This window comes from Pongo pygmaeus, chromosome 1, assembly GCF_028885625.2.
Source record: "Pongo pygmaeus isolate AG05252 chromosome 1, NHGRI_mPonPyg2-v2.0_pri, whole genome shotgun sequence".
Taxonomy (NCBI): Eukaryota; Metazoa; Chordata; class Mammalia; order Primates; family Hominidae; genus Pongo; species Pongo pygmaeus.
Window position 1 is genome coordinate 198615911 of NC_072373.2, and position 14868 is coordinate 198630778.

Consider the following 14868-nt stretch of genomic DNA (forward strand, 5'->3'; position numbering starts at 1 on the left):
TGGGGGTCTTGGAATATATTGCCTGTGGATAAGGCAAGGACTACTGCATATGGATACCATGGAATATCATTCAGCCAAAAAAGGAATGAAGGTCTAACACATGCTACAACATGATTGAACCTTGAAATTAATATGCTAAGTGAAATAAGCAAGACACAAAATATTCCACTTACATGAGGTACCTAGAGTCAAACTCAGAGACAGAAAGTAGATTAGAGGTTACCAGGTGCTGAGAGGAGAGGAAAATAGGGAGTTATTGCTTAGTGGGTACAGAATTTCTGTTAGGGGTAGTAAAATATTTGGAAATAGTGGTGATGATGGTCACATAACATTGTAACTGTAATTAATGCCACTATATTGTAACCTTAAATTGAAAATTTTGTTACATATATTTTACCACTAATAATTTTTTTTTTAAGACGGAATCTCGCTCTGTCACCCAGGCTGGAGTGCAGCGGTGTGATCTCGGCTCACTGCAACCTCCACCTCCCAGATTCAAGCGATTCTCCTCAAGTAGTGGGGATTACAGGCACCCACCACCATGCCTGGCTAATCTTTGTATTTTTAGTAGAGTTTCTCCATGTTGCCCAGGCTGGAATATATATATATATTTTTTAATTGGCATTGTAGCCTGGGCTCAGGCCTGTACTGCCAGCACTTTGGGAGGCCGAAGTGGGCAGATTGCTTGAGCCCAGGAGTTCAACAGCAGCCTGAGCAATATGGTGAAACCACAATCTCTACAAAAAAATACCAAAATTAGCTGGGCATGGTGGCGTGCACCTGTGGTCCCAGCTACTTGGGAGGCTGAGGCAGGAGGACTGCTTGAGCCCAGGACGTTGAGGCTGCAAGTGAGCTGTGTCTGCACCTCTGCACTCCCTTTGAGGCCCGATTATCCCTGTGAGGCTAACAGAGAACAGATTTCTGAAAGCAGCACTATGAACTGCTGTCCCCTACTACCTGACACATAGCTTTTCATGACTGAGCCTGGGCTGTCCTGGACGCTAGCCTCTCCTTCAAGCACAGCTGACAGTGAAGCTGGGAGGAGAGCCATGCTGAGCTTCTTTAGTCACCATGGTGACAAGAAACTATCACAAATATTTGCTTATGACTTCACTGGGGAAGCAGACAAGGGAGGTTAGATTGGAAGGAGGAACATCTGCACAAGCACATCTGGAATCTCAGGGATCCAGCAGGCCAGCGGCTTTTTCCATTATGTACTCCCTTACTTGCTGTGGATGAATTTTTTAAAATTCACAATACAAATAAACCTTTTCTAGTATCTGGCTGTCCTAGACTGTCTTTGGGTTTTCTTAGTCAAGGAACTCTCTCAAAGTGAATAGGTCTCTGAAGTCACATCTTTCATTTCTAGGGAATGTCTAATGTTGCCATGCACTTTCTAAGCTTTTAAAACCAAAGAGCTAGCAATGATAATACAAAATAGGTAGGGGCCTTAAAATGGCTGAATCATGTCTGTTCCGAATTCATATTATGAAGTCCTAAACCCCAATACCTCAAAACGCGTCTATATTTGAAGATAGAGTCCTTAAAGAGGTAATTAAGGTAAATAAGGTTATTGGGGTAGGCCCTAATCCAGTAACTGGTGTCCTTAAAACAAGAGAGGGAGAACAGCATGTGAACATGAAGACAGCTATATAGAAGCCAACAACAAACGGCTGAGAATAAAACAACCCTTCTGACAACCTTTTTTTTTTTTTTTTGAGACAGGGTCTCGCTCTGTCACCCAGGCTGGAATGCAGGGACACAATCTCAGCTCTCTGCAACCTCTGTCTCCGGGATTCAAGCGATCCTCCTGCCTCAGCCTCCTGAGTAGCCCGGATTACAGGCACGGGCCAGCATGCCTGGCTAATTTTTTGCATTTTTAGTAGAGACAGGGTCTCACCATGTTGAGGCTGGTCTCAAACTCTGTGATCCGCCCGCCTTGGCTTCCCAAAGTGCTGGGATTACAGGCATGAGCCACTGCACCTGACCTCTTCTGACAACTTGATCTCAGACTTCTAGCCTCCAGAACTGTGAGAAAATACATTTCTGTTGTTTAAACCACCCAGCCTGTGGTTCTTTGTTATGGTGGCCCTCACAAACTAATATAGGCCCTAATTATCTAATCTAAAGAAGGCACCGACTCCTGCCAGTGTCTGATATCAAATTCAAGTTAATTAAGCCTTCTCTTTAGACCTGGGCAAAGGCGACAATCAAAGTAAACTGCTTTCATGAGACACAAGGACATGCCTGTAATAAGAAAGGTTAAGATTCACTTAATAGGCCGGGCAACAGTGGCTCATGCCTGTAACCTCAACACTTTGGGAGGCTGAGGCGGGTGGATTATCTGAGGTAGGGAGTTCAAGACCAGCCTGGCCAACATGGTGAAATCCTGTCTCTACAAAAATATAAAAATTAGCCAGGCATGATGGTGGGTGCCTGTAATTCCAGCCACTTAGGAGGCTGAGACAGAAGAATTACTTGAACATGGGAGGCAGAGGTTGCAGTGAGCCAAGGTTGCGCCACTGCACTCCAGCCTGGGTGACAGTGTGAGACTCCGTCTCAAAAAAAAAAAAAAAAAAAAAAAGAATTCACTTAAAAAAAAAAAAAGCCCTAATGGATAAATGAAAAAACTGAGGCTCACTCAGGTCACACATTAGTGAGTAGCAAGATAGCCATAGTGCTCCATTTAATCACCGGTATGTTTAACATTTTGAGATTCATAAACATTTTAAACTCAGGCCGATTGACTGTTGAGCCTCCCCTCCACCACCATACCAGATTTTTATAGGAACTCACCTTCATAGTACAAGTTTTCCTTTTATTAATACAATGAGTTCTCATCCTAGACCACAGATCCAACCAACCACAAACCTGAAGTACATGTATGGACTAACACCTACAACATCAGGATTAATTCCCCCAAAGCAGGTAAAGCCAGCCATGATGCTGGGATGTGATGGGTGAGAAGACAACACACAATACACAAGTGATAGAAGCAATAATAAATCCAAAGATTTCATAGATGTTCTTCCAAATCTTACCTGGCCCAGTTTCTTACCAAAGATGCCATAAGAAAACATCAAAGATGGCTTAAATTTTGCTGTCTTCTTACTGGTCTACCTATTAGTTATTTACTGCAAATTAATATAAAGTTGATGGCAAAATTTGGGTATTGTTGTAACTTTGCCAGCTAAAAACACACTGTAGGAACAGTTCTAGGAATCTCACCTCCTGGGATTCCTTATACTGAGAACCAGACACTTGTGAGTGCATTTTTTCATTCATTTTCCCTTAGCTACTGCACCATTTCTCAGTTCTCATGAATAGCCGAACTGTTTTTTCTGTTTCCATTACAAACTGCTTCAACACTGAAAGTTTGATATAGTACAATAAATATCTATAAATTATACTAATATTCAATGATCTTTAACAACATCATATTAGTTTTATTCTATCAGATGTATATATAATATAGCTATATTTTTAACTGTACATTTGAAAATTGTAAATGTCATCACTTGGCACTTCACCCAATTACTTTAGTATGTAGCCCATAATAATGACCTTCTTTTTTTTTTTTTCCTCCCGAGACAGTCTCACTCTGTTGCCCAGGCTGGAGTGCAGTGGCACCATCTCAGCTCACTGCAACCTCTGCCTCCTGGGTTCAAGCAATTCTTCTGCCTCAGCCTCCCAAATAGCTGGGATTACAGGTTCACACCACCATGCCCAGCTAATTTTTCTATTTTTTAGTAGAGATGGGGTTTCACCATGTTGGCCAGGCTTGTCTCGAACTCCTGACCTTGTGATCCGCCTGCCTCGGCCTCCCAAAGTGCTGGGATTACAGGCGTGAGCCAGGCCCAGGACCTTCTTCTTATATAACCACAACAGCATTTTCAAACCTAAGAAATTAACAAAATACCCAATATCTAGTCCATATTCAAATTTCTTAATTATCTCAACATATCCTTTATATCTGGGTTTTTCTCCCTGAATCTAGCCAAGGTTCACACATTGTATTTGTTATTTTAACATTTTATCATGGAAAATTTCAAATATACACAAAAGTAGACAAAACGTAAATAAAATGAATCTCATACACTAACCATCCAGATTCAATGATCAACTAGCAGCCATTCATCTATGCTTCTGCCTCTCCCAGATCCTTGAAGCAAATTCGTGACCTATCACTTCATCCACATTTCAGTACGTAACTGCAAACAACAAAGCCATTTTAAAAACTACAGTATCATTATCCAGCATCTGATCACTTTTAATCTACAATGCTCATCCTCCTCTCCCCCAACCCTTTTATTTGCTTGTGATACTCTCTGAAGAGACTAGGTCAGTTTTCTTATAGAACGCCTCACATTCTAGTTTTGTGTTATTAAACTCATACCCTTATCCCTTGTATTTCCTGTAAAATGGAAGTTAAGTCTAGGGGCTAGAATAGATTCAGGTTAAAAATAACTTTTGGTGTTGCTGGGTTATAGATGGAGAAAAAAACATATATATATATATAGTAATTGTTGGCCAAGAATATATATAGGTGATGCTGTGTGCTTCATACTGTTTCCTACTACACAGCCTTTGCACTTCCTGTTCTTTTTGCCTTCAACGCTTTTCCTTAGCTCTTGGAATTGCTGGGTCCTTCCCCATTACCCTAACCCAAAGTAAGTTACCCTATTTTTGTCAGAACACCTGTTTTCTTTCTTTCATTATACTAATTCCAATCCATCTGCTCTCCGTAGGATGTTAAGTTCCACAAAGGCAGAAGTGTTGTATCCCCGGCATCTACAACAAATATTTGTTGAGTGAATCACCACTCAAATATTTATTATATACTCATTGAGCATATACGTTGTTCCAGACACAAGGCCTAGCCACAACAGCTATTTAACAAATGTTTGCCAGATAGGTAAGTAAAGGAGTATATATCAAAGAAATCTTCCTTGTGACTGGAGTGAAGCAGACCCTCCAAAGGCAGATTACAGAAGAATTTCTTACTAAAAACCCAGAAACCACAATTTCCTCCAGAATTCATGTGAAAATTAAACTAAAACCATCCATTATAAAAACTACAGGACACAAGACACAAATACCTCAGAAAAAGACAGTTTAGACTGTTAAATCCAGTGACCCACTCAGTAGTCATTGCATTTAGCTTTCTAATTTGTCACTGAAACTAATTTGCCTTCCTGAAACTCTATTCATGATTCTAATAACACCATCCTCTCCCAATTTTTCTCTTAGCCTTCCAACCACTCTTCAAGTTTCTTACTGTGGTCGTCTTCCAAAGCCAACCTCTTAATGTCAGTGTGTACCAAAATCCTACCTTTGGTCCTCTTCTCAGCAGGAGGAGCCCCCAACTCCAAGCTCATGATCTCCCTTAGCTTCCACCTCCACTTTTTTTTTTTTTTTTTTGAGATGGAGTTTTGCTCTTGTTGCCCAGGCTGGAGTGCAATGGCGTGATCTCGGCTCACCACAACCTCCGTCTCCCAGGTTCAAGTGATTCTCCTGCCTCAGCCTCCCAAGTAGCTGGGATTACAGGCATGTGCCACCACGCCTGGCTAATTTTGTATTTTTAGTAGAGATGGGGTTTCTCCATGTTGGTCAGGCTGGTCTCGACTCCTGACCTCAGATGATCCACCCGCCTTGGCCTCCCAAAGTGCTGGGTTGACAGTCATGAGCCACCGCGCCTGGCCAGCTTCCACCTCTACTTTTAAACCAAGTTTGAAATCCCTATTGTCAAAACATCTTGCCTACTGGCTATCTTCACCCAACTTTCTCTTTAAACCAGTTTCTGCTATCTTCCCTATTTTTTTTTCGGACAGAGTTTCACTCTTGTCATCCAGGCTGGAGTGCAGTGGCATGATCTCGGCTCATCGCAACCTCTGCTTCCTGGGTTGATGCAATTCTCTTGCCTCAGCCTCCCAAGTAGCTGGGATTACAGTCGCCCACCACCATGCCCGGCTAATTTTTGTATTTTTAGTAGAGATGGGGTTTCACCATGTTGGCCAGGCTGGTCTCGAACTCCTGACCTCAAGTGATCTGCCCGCCTCAGCCTCCCAATGTGCTGGGACTATAGGCGTGAGCCACTGTGCCCGGCCTATCTTCCCTATTTCGGAGTTAATGCCATCACCATTCACCTGGTCTTGGAGTCACCCATGAACATTCTCCTCCCCAACTCAGTAAACTGATTTTTATCTGTTACTCCAAATTGGCTCCTACTGACCACCTCCAATAAATTTTAGTTTACACCCTCATCACCTCTCACTTCTAGATTATTAAATCTTTGAGAACAAGAACTCTTTTACTTATCTTTGCATCTATAGCAAAGTACACAGCATGCCCTCAAATGTTCCATCTAACATTTTAAACTTCAGTTTTCTAGAGAATCTGAAGTCGTTTACAATAAATTCAATGAAATAAAAATAAAACAAGAATCTGGATTAGGAATATACAAATTTATATAGAAATTGGGGGAAGTAGCCAGGTGCAGTGGTTCACACTTGTAATCCTAGCACTTTGAGAGGCCAAGGTGGGAGGATCACTTGAGCCCAGGAGTTAGAGACCAGCCTGGGTAACCTAGCAAGACTGTCTCTGCAAAAAATTTCAAAAATTAGCCAGGCGTGGTGACACACACCTGTGGTCCCAGCTACTCGGGAGGCTGAGGTCGGAGGGCTGCTTGAACCTGGGAGCTTGAGACTACAGTGAGCCGTGCTGGTACCACAGTGCTCCAGCTTGGGTGACAGAGCAAGATCCTTTCTCAAAACAAACAAAAAAAAGTGGGGGAAGATGAATGCAGTAAACAGAACCCAAAGAACCACTTAATTATTAAAACAGAGTGGCATTTTGGCATGTCAGCTACCCGGCATCCAAAGTAAAGTAAAATGAGCACTTACATAATTTTCATTGTCCTTGAAGAGAACACTCAAGTATATTTGGAAAGCAAAGTAATTCTTCTTAAATTGTTTTATTTTCGTTTTCTCCTCCACTACTAATTCAAGAAGGAAAGCAACGTATTTCTGAAACTTGGCTTCAAGAATGAATAATACTTAAGGCTTTAGGGTCTGCCCTTTAGGCTTTGATCTGAAAACCAGAAAGGCTGGCAGTAATAGTGTATGATGTCTCTTCTAACCATATCTTCACTCCAAATGTAATGAATTGGGGAGGAATAAATGCCTAGAGAATCTCATTCTACTTATTCCATATAACTTCCCACTTTATCAAACAGAATCCATAGGCTGAATCAGAATAGATTTAGATTATTAGTCTGATCTCTCCTCTGATACTCTGAATCATTGTTCTGTTTCCCTGACCTATAACCTATGTCTGAGTACTACCAGTGATAATATATTATTACAAAAGCAACCCATTTCATTTCACACAGCTCTAATTACTAAGGTTTCCATCATTGTGAATGAGACCTACATATGACTAACTCACATGAGTCCCATTTGTTAGATTTGCTAGATCTGATTTTCAAGAGAAGCTAGAGGCAGGGCTCACATCTGTAATCCCAGCACTTTGGGAGGCCAAGGTGGGCAGATCACCTCAGGTCAGGAGTTTGAGACCAGCCTGGTCAACATGGTGAAACCCTGTCTCTACTAAAAATACAAAAAAAATTAGCCATGTGTGGTGGCAGGCACTTGTAATCCCAGCTACTTGGGAGGCTGAGGCAGGAGAATCACTTGAACCCAGGAGGTTTCAGTGAGCCAAGATCACGTCCTTGCACTCCAGCCTGGGCAACAAGAGCGAAACGCCATCTCAAAAAAAAAAAAAAAAAAGAAGCTAGAAATGTGGATTTTATATACAGCCAACTGTTTAATGTTTGTTTAATTTTTGAAAAACATATTAGTCCCTGTAAGACACATCTACTACAAGCCAAGTGTGGCCTACAGACTACTAGTTTGGAGCCTCTGGTTAAATTCTATTAATACAAATTAAAGAGCATGTTAGAATTTTTAAGTGATCCTATCTATTTGTGCAGACTTTTAAGTGTCCTGTTGGCAAAGAAGTCCTATTATTTTTATTTCCTTTGGTAATAGGTTTATTGAGATGTAATTCATATACCATACAATTCATACATTTTTAGTATATTTAGTATGATTTTTGGTGTATTTATAGAGCTGGGCAACCATTAGCACAATTTTAGAACATCTTCATCATTCTAAAAAGAAAAAAAAAACCCATAACTCTAAGGCCGGGCATGGCAGCTAATGCCTGTAATTCCAGCACTTCGGGAGGCAGAGGTGGTCGGATCACTTGAGCCCAGGAGGTCAAGACTAGTCTGGGTAACATAATAAGACCCTGCCTCGAAAAAAAAAAAAAAAAAAAAAGGCTAAGCATGGTGGCTCACGCCTGTGATTCTAGCAATTTGGGAGGCTGAAGTGGGTGGATCACTTCAGGTCAGTTCAAGACCAGTCTGGGCAACATAATTAGACTCTGCCTCTAAAAAAAAAAAAAAAAAATGGCCGAGCATGGTGGCTCACGCCTGTAATTCTAGCAATTTGGGAGGCTGAAGTGGGTGGATCACTTGAGGTCAGGAGTTTGAGACCAGCCTGGCCAACATGACAAAACCCTGTCTCTACTAAAAATAAATTGGCCAGGCGCGGTGGCTCACACATGTAATCCCAGCACTTTGGGAGGCTGAGGGGGACAGATCACCTGAGGTCGGGAGTTCAAGACCAGCCTGACCAACATGGAGAAACCCCACCTCTACTAAAACTACAAAATTAGCCAGGTGTGGTGGCGCATGCCTGTAATCCCAGCTACTTGGGAGGCTGAAGCAGGAAAATCACTTGAACCCGCGAGGTGGAGGTTGCGGTGAGCTGAGATTGCACCACTGCACTCCAGCCTGGGTAACAAGAGTGAAACTCTGTCTGTAAATAAATAAATAAGCCAGGAGTGGTAGCACGTGCCTGTAGTCCCAGCTACTCAGGAGGCTGAGGCAGGAGAATCGCTTGAACCTGGAAAGCAGAGGTTGAGGTGAGCTGAGATTGTGCCACTGCACTCCAGGCTGGGCTACAGAGCAAGACTCCGTCTCGAAGGAAAAAAAAAAGTAAAAAAAATAAAATAAAATTTTAAAAAAAGAAACTCCATTACTCTTTAGCTGTCACCCCCAATGCTCACCCACCTAAGCTGTAAACAATCACTAAGGTACTTTCTATTTCTTACAGATTTGCCTGCTCTGGACATTTCATTTAAATAGAACCATACAATATGTGGTCTTTGACTGGCTTCTTTCACTTAGCGTAATGATTTTGAGGTTCATCCATGTTTTAGCATATATCAGTATATTCTTTTTATAGCATTTTTTTTTTTTTTTTTTGAGACAGACTCTTGCTCTGTTGCCCAGGTTTGAGTGCAGTGGCATGGTCTCAGCTCACTCCAGCCTTTGCCTCCCGGGTTCTGGCGATTCTCCTGCCTCAGCCTCCCAGGTAGCTGAGATTACAGGCGCGCACCACCACATCTGGCTAATTTTTGTATTTTGAGTAGAGACGGGGTTTTGTTATGTTGCCCAGGCTAGTCTTGAATTCCTGGGCTCAAGTGATCTTCCTGCCTCAGCCTCCTAAAGTGCTAAGATCATAGGCTAAGTCACTGCAGGTTTAGTGGTAACAACCCCCCTAAGCTTTTGTTTATCTGGAAATATCTTAATTTCTCCCTCATTTTAGAAGGGCAGTTTTGTTAGATATAGCTTTTTTTTTTTTTTTTTTGAGATGAAGTGTTGTACTGTCACCAAGGCTGGAGTGCAATGGTGCAATCTCGGCTCACTGCAACCTCCGCCTCCCGGGTTCAAGCAATTCTCCTGCCTCGGCCTCCCCAGTAGCTGGGACTACAGGGGCCCACCACCCATTTTTTAAATACAAAAAAAAATTTTTTTTGTATTTTTAGTAGAGACGAGGTTTCACCACGTTGGCCAGGCTGGTCTCGAACTACGGACCTCAGGTGATTCACCCACTTCAGACTCCCAAAGTGCTGGGATTACAGGCATGAGCCACCACGCCCGGCCTCAAGCAATTCTCTTCCTTCAGCCTCCGCAGTAGCTGGGATTACAGATGCCCGCCGCTGCACCTGGCTAATTTTTGTATTTTTAGTAGAGACGGGGTTTCACCATGTTGGCCAGGCTGGTCTCGAACTCCTGACCTCAAGTGATCCGCCTGTCTCGGCCTCCAAAGTGCTGGGATTACAGGGGTGAGCCACCACGCCCATGCCGCCTGGCCAGATATAGAATTCTTGCTTGACGGTTTTTCTTTCAGCACTTTGCTTTTTTGTTTTGTTTTGTTTTTGAGACAGGTTTTTGCTCTGTCATACAGGCTGGAATGCAGTAGTGCAATCAACTCCCTGCAGCCTAGACCTTGTGAGGCAATCTTCCTACCTCAGCCTCCCACATAGCTGGGACCACAGGCCCATGCCATCATGTCCAAGTAATTTTTTTTTTTTTTTTGTATAGACTAGGTCTTGTGATGTTGCCCAGGCTGGTTTTGAATTTCTTGGCTCAAGTGATCCTCTGGCCTTGGCCTCTCAAAGTGCTGGATTACAGGTATGAACCACTGCACCTGGCCTCTTTCAGCACTTTGTTATCCTACTGCTTTCTAATCTCCACAATTTTTTTTTTTTTTTTAAGACAAGGTCTTGCTCTGTCACCGAGGCTGGAGTGCAGTGGTGCAATCATGGCTCACTGCCGCCCCAACCTCCCAGACTCAAGCAATCCTCTTACCTCAGCCTCCTGAGTAGCTGGGACTACAGGTGTGTACCACCACACCCGGCTAATTTTCATATTTTTTGTAGAGATGAGGTTTCAACATGTTTTCCAGGCTAGTCTCAAATTCCTAGGCTCAAGTGATCTGCCTGCCTCAGCCTCCCAGAGTGCTGGGATTACAGGTGTGAGACCCCGCGCCCAGCCATGCAACCACTTAAAAAAATATTTTGGGGCCAGGCACCGTGGCTCACATCTGTAATCCCAACACTTTTGGAGGCTGAGGCAGGTGGATCATTGGAGCCCAGGAGTTTGAGACCAGCCTGGGCAACAGAGTGGGACCCCATATGTATGTATTTTTTCTTTTTTCTTTGAGACGGAGTCTCGCTCTGTCGCCCAGGCCGGAGTGCAGTGGCGCCATCTCGGCTCACTGCAAGCTCCGCCTCCGGGGTTCACGCCATTCTCCTACCTCAGCCTCCGGAGTAGCTGGGACTACAGGCGCCTGCCACCACGCCCGGCTAATTTTTTGTATTTTTAGTAGAGACGGGGTTTCACCATGTTAGCCAGGATGGTCTTGATCTCCTGACCTTGTGATCCGCCCGCCTCGGCCTCCCAAAGTGCTGGGATTACAGGCTTGAGCCACCGTGCCGGGCCGGGCCGGGACCCCATATTTTTAAAATAAAATGGCTGCACTGACTGGAAATGGTGGCTCACGCCTGTATTCCCACTTTGGGAGGTTGAGGCAGGCAGATCACTTGAGCCCAGGAATTTGAGACCAGTCTGGGCAACATGGCAAAACCCTATCTCTATAAAAAATACAAAAAGCCAGGCATGGGGGCATGTGCCTATAGTCCCAGCTACCTGGGAGGTGGGAGGATTGCCTGAGCCCTTGCGGTTGAGGCTGTAGTGAGCTGTGATCACACCACAGCACTCTAGCCTGGGCAACAGGCTCAAACAAAACAAAATAAAATAAAACACTTTAATGCTTTAAAAGACACCATTGGGCCCGGCGTGGTGGCTCATGCCTGTAATCCCCGCACTTTGGGGAGCCAAGGGGGGCAGATCACCTGAGGTCAGGAGTTCAAGACCAGCCTGGACAACATGGTGAAACCCTGTCTCTACTAAGAATACAAATATCAGCCGGGTATGGTGGTGCATACCTGTAATCCCAGCTACTTGGGAGGCTGAGGCAGGAGAATTGCTTCCACCTGGAAAGCGGAGGTTGCAGTGAGCCGAGATTACGCCACTGCACTACAGCCTGGGCAACAGAGCAAGACTCCGTCTCAAAAAAATAAATAAATAAATAAAAAATAAATAAATATAAAAAATAAAAAGTAAATAAAAGGCACCATCAAGAAAGTGAAAATGTATCCTCATTTCTATAGTATCCCTGCCTGTCACACCAGAGGCCAGGCTGGATTCCCTGACAGGGAGGCAGAAAATTAGAAGAAAAAATGGTGGGGTGCAGTGGTCAAGCAATCTGCCTGACTTGTCCTCCCAAACTGTTGGAATTATAGGTGTAGGCCACTGCACCTGGCCAAAAGTTTTAAATCTTAAGTCTATATATACACACACATATATATGTATATATGTATATATATATGTGTGTGTATATATAGACTTAAGATTTAAATATATATATACATACATATATATGTGTATGTATGTATGTGGTTGTGTGTGTTTTCAGTGTCTTTTTAAATTTTTAAATCTTTTTTTACTTTAAAAAATAAAAGTAGAGACAGGGTCTCACTTTGTTGCCCAGGTTGGTCTTGAACTCCTGGGCTCAAGTGATCTTCCTGCCTTGGCCTCCCAAAGTGTTGGGATTACAGGCATGAGCCACCATGCCCAGCCTTCGGCGTCTTATCTAACAAAATCATTGCCTACTCCAAAGCCATGAAGATATACCCCTAAAATTTTTTTCTTTTTGAGATGAAGTTTCGCTCTTGTCACCCAGCGGGAGTGCAGTGGCGCAATCTCGGCTCACTGCAACCTCCACCTCCCGGGTTCCAGTGATTCTCCTGCCTCGGCCTCCCGAGTAGCTGGGATTACAGACGCCCGCCACCAGTCCTGGCTAATTTCTGTATTTTTAGTAGAGACAGGGTTTCACCATGTTGGCCAGGCTGGTCTCGAATTGCTGACCTCAGGTGATCCATCCGCCTTGGCCTCCCAAAGTGCTGGGATTACGGGTGTGAACCACTGTGCCCGGCCCCCTATTTTTTCTTATAGTAATTTTATGGTTTTAGTTCTTACATTTAGGTCTTTGATCCAGTGAGTTAATTTTTTGTGTATGATGTGAGGCAGGGGTCCAAATTAATTCTTCTGCATATGTTTATCTATTCTTTTTAGGCATTATATATAGCAATTAGCACATTAATATAATAAAAATAAATCAGTGATCCACATGAGCCCTTTCTTAATGAACTTCTTTGAGATGCCTGTGACTTTTTTTTTTCTTTGAGACAGAGTCTCGCTCTGTTGCCTAGGCTGGAGTGCAGTGGTGCAATCTCAGGGTTCAAGTGATTCACCCACCTCAGCCTCCTGAGCAGCTGGGACTACAGGCATGCACCACCATGCCCGGCTAATTTTTGTATTTTTAGTAGAGACGGGGTTTCACGATGTTGGCCAGGGCAGTCTCAAACTCCTGACCTCAAGTGATTTGCCCGTCTCGGCCTCCCAAAGTGCTGGGATTACAGGTATGAGACCCTGCGTCTGGCCTGAGATGCCTTCAACGTTAATGACTTTTGTGATTAAATCAACTTATCAAACCAACTGACTTTCAGTATACAAGTTCCTTTCCTGTGTCAAGTTACTTATTTTCCATGACCTGCTGGGAGAGGACCTCTGTTAGGCACCAAGGCAGGCAAGGATCACAATGCTTTGCCAAGAAAGTCACACTTGTGTCCTCTCTACTAGCTGTGAAGCAGCCTTCTCAAGTTCAGTCTAGAATGCTTTTCAAAATCACTGGCCATGGTAAAAAAAAAAAAAAAAAAAATCTTTATCTACTAAATCCAGACTAAAAACCAAGATACTATATTTGAAATATCCTTCAAATACCCCAATCTCTAATATCTGTAGAGGGAGGCATTCTCAGGCAAAATTCATATTTGATTGATAATTGATTTAGTAAGGATTTGATTATTAGCTTAGACTCACATAGAATTCTCATTTTAGAGGTAGGCAAACTGAGGCATAACTTGCAGAAGAACCAGCTAATAAGTGGGAGAGATTAAACCAGGTATTTCCATGAGAGCGAATGTTTCCAGCACTACATATTCCTTATTTGACAGCATACCAACCACAAGAGGACTCCTTTGTTGTTTCCTGGAAGGAGTGTGCTCCCAGGAGTGTCAATGCTGCTTTTCAATTCCACCACACGTTTGATTCAATCTCTCAATTGAGGTATGATCCAGTTCTTGCTGTGAACAAAGAATATAAGCCTGGGAAACATAGTGAGACCTCGTCTCTACTAAAAATAAAAATAAAAAATATTGGCTGGGCATGGTGGTGCACACTTGTAGTCCCAGATACTTGGGAAGCTAAGGCAGGACGATCACTTGAGCCCAGGAGATCAAGGCTGCAGTGAGCTATGATGGCGCTACTGCACTCCAGCCTGGGTGACAGAGCGAGACCCTGTCTCCAAATAAAAACAAAACAACAAAAACAACAAAAAAACACAAATATCAAATGATACAAATACTAATATGCAGAGAAACAAAATTATAGGGACTGGCAAGTAGTTAGGTAGTCATTTGAAGGCTGTCACCTCAAAGGAAAAACAAAAACAACCGCATTTGAATCAAACAGATCGCTTGAGCCCAGGAATTCAAGACCAGCCTGGGTAACATGGCGAAACCCCATCTCTACTAAAAAAAATACAAAAATTAGCCAGGCATGGTGGTACATGCCTCCCAGCTACTAGGGAGACTGAGGTGGGAAGATGGCTTGAGCCTGGAAGGTAGGTAGAGGTTGCAGTAAGCTGACATCTCACACTGCACTCCAGCCTGGGCAACAGAGCTAGAGCCTGTCTCAAAAAAAGAAAAAAAAGAAAGAAAGAAAGAAAAGAGGAAGGAAGGGAGGGAGGGAGGGAGAGAGAGAGGGAGGGAGGGAAATATCTAGTACTGACAGAAGGTAGCTGTGCTGGATGGACCACCAACAGGCACATTGAT

General features: G+C 43.3%; 1 protein-coding gene across 7 annotated transcripts in view; it reads right to left on the bottom strand.

Moving 5' to 3' along the window:
• The window catches only part of KPNA6 (karyopherin subunit alpha 6), a 68301-nt gene that overhangs the window by 32424 nt on the left and 21009 nt on the right, over nt 1-14868 (bottom strand). Inside the window, exons 1-2 of one of the 7 annotated variants that reach the window (XM_054464893.2) lie at nt 958-1079; nt 174-229 (exon numbers count right to left, since the gene is read on the bottom strand). The exons of 2 other annotated variants lie outside the window; for them this stretch is intronic. In XM_054464893.2, the coding sequence (XP_054320868.1) occupies nt 174-229; nt 958-966 (65 nt within the window). In that variant the 5' untranslated portion in view covers nt 967-1079. Of the gene's footprint in view, nt 1-173; nt 230-957; nt 1092-4103; nt 4212-13994; nt 14119-14868 lie in introns of those variants that run through there. 4 more of the 7 variants (XM_063666532.1, XM_054464969.2, XM_054464905.2 and 1 more) reach the window with 4 other exon arrangements.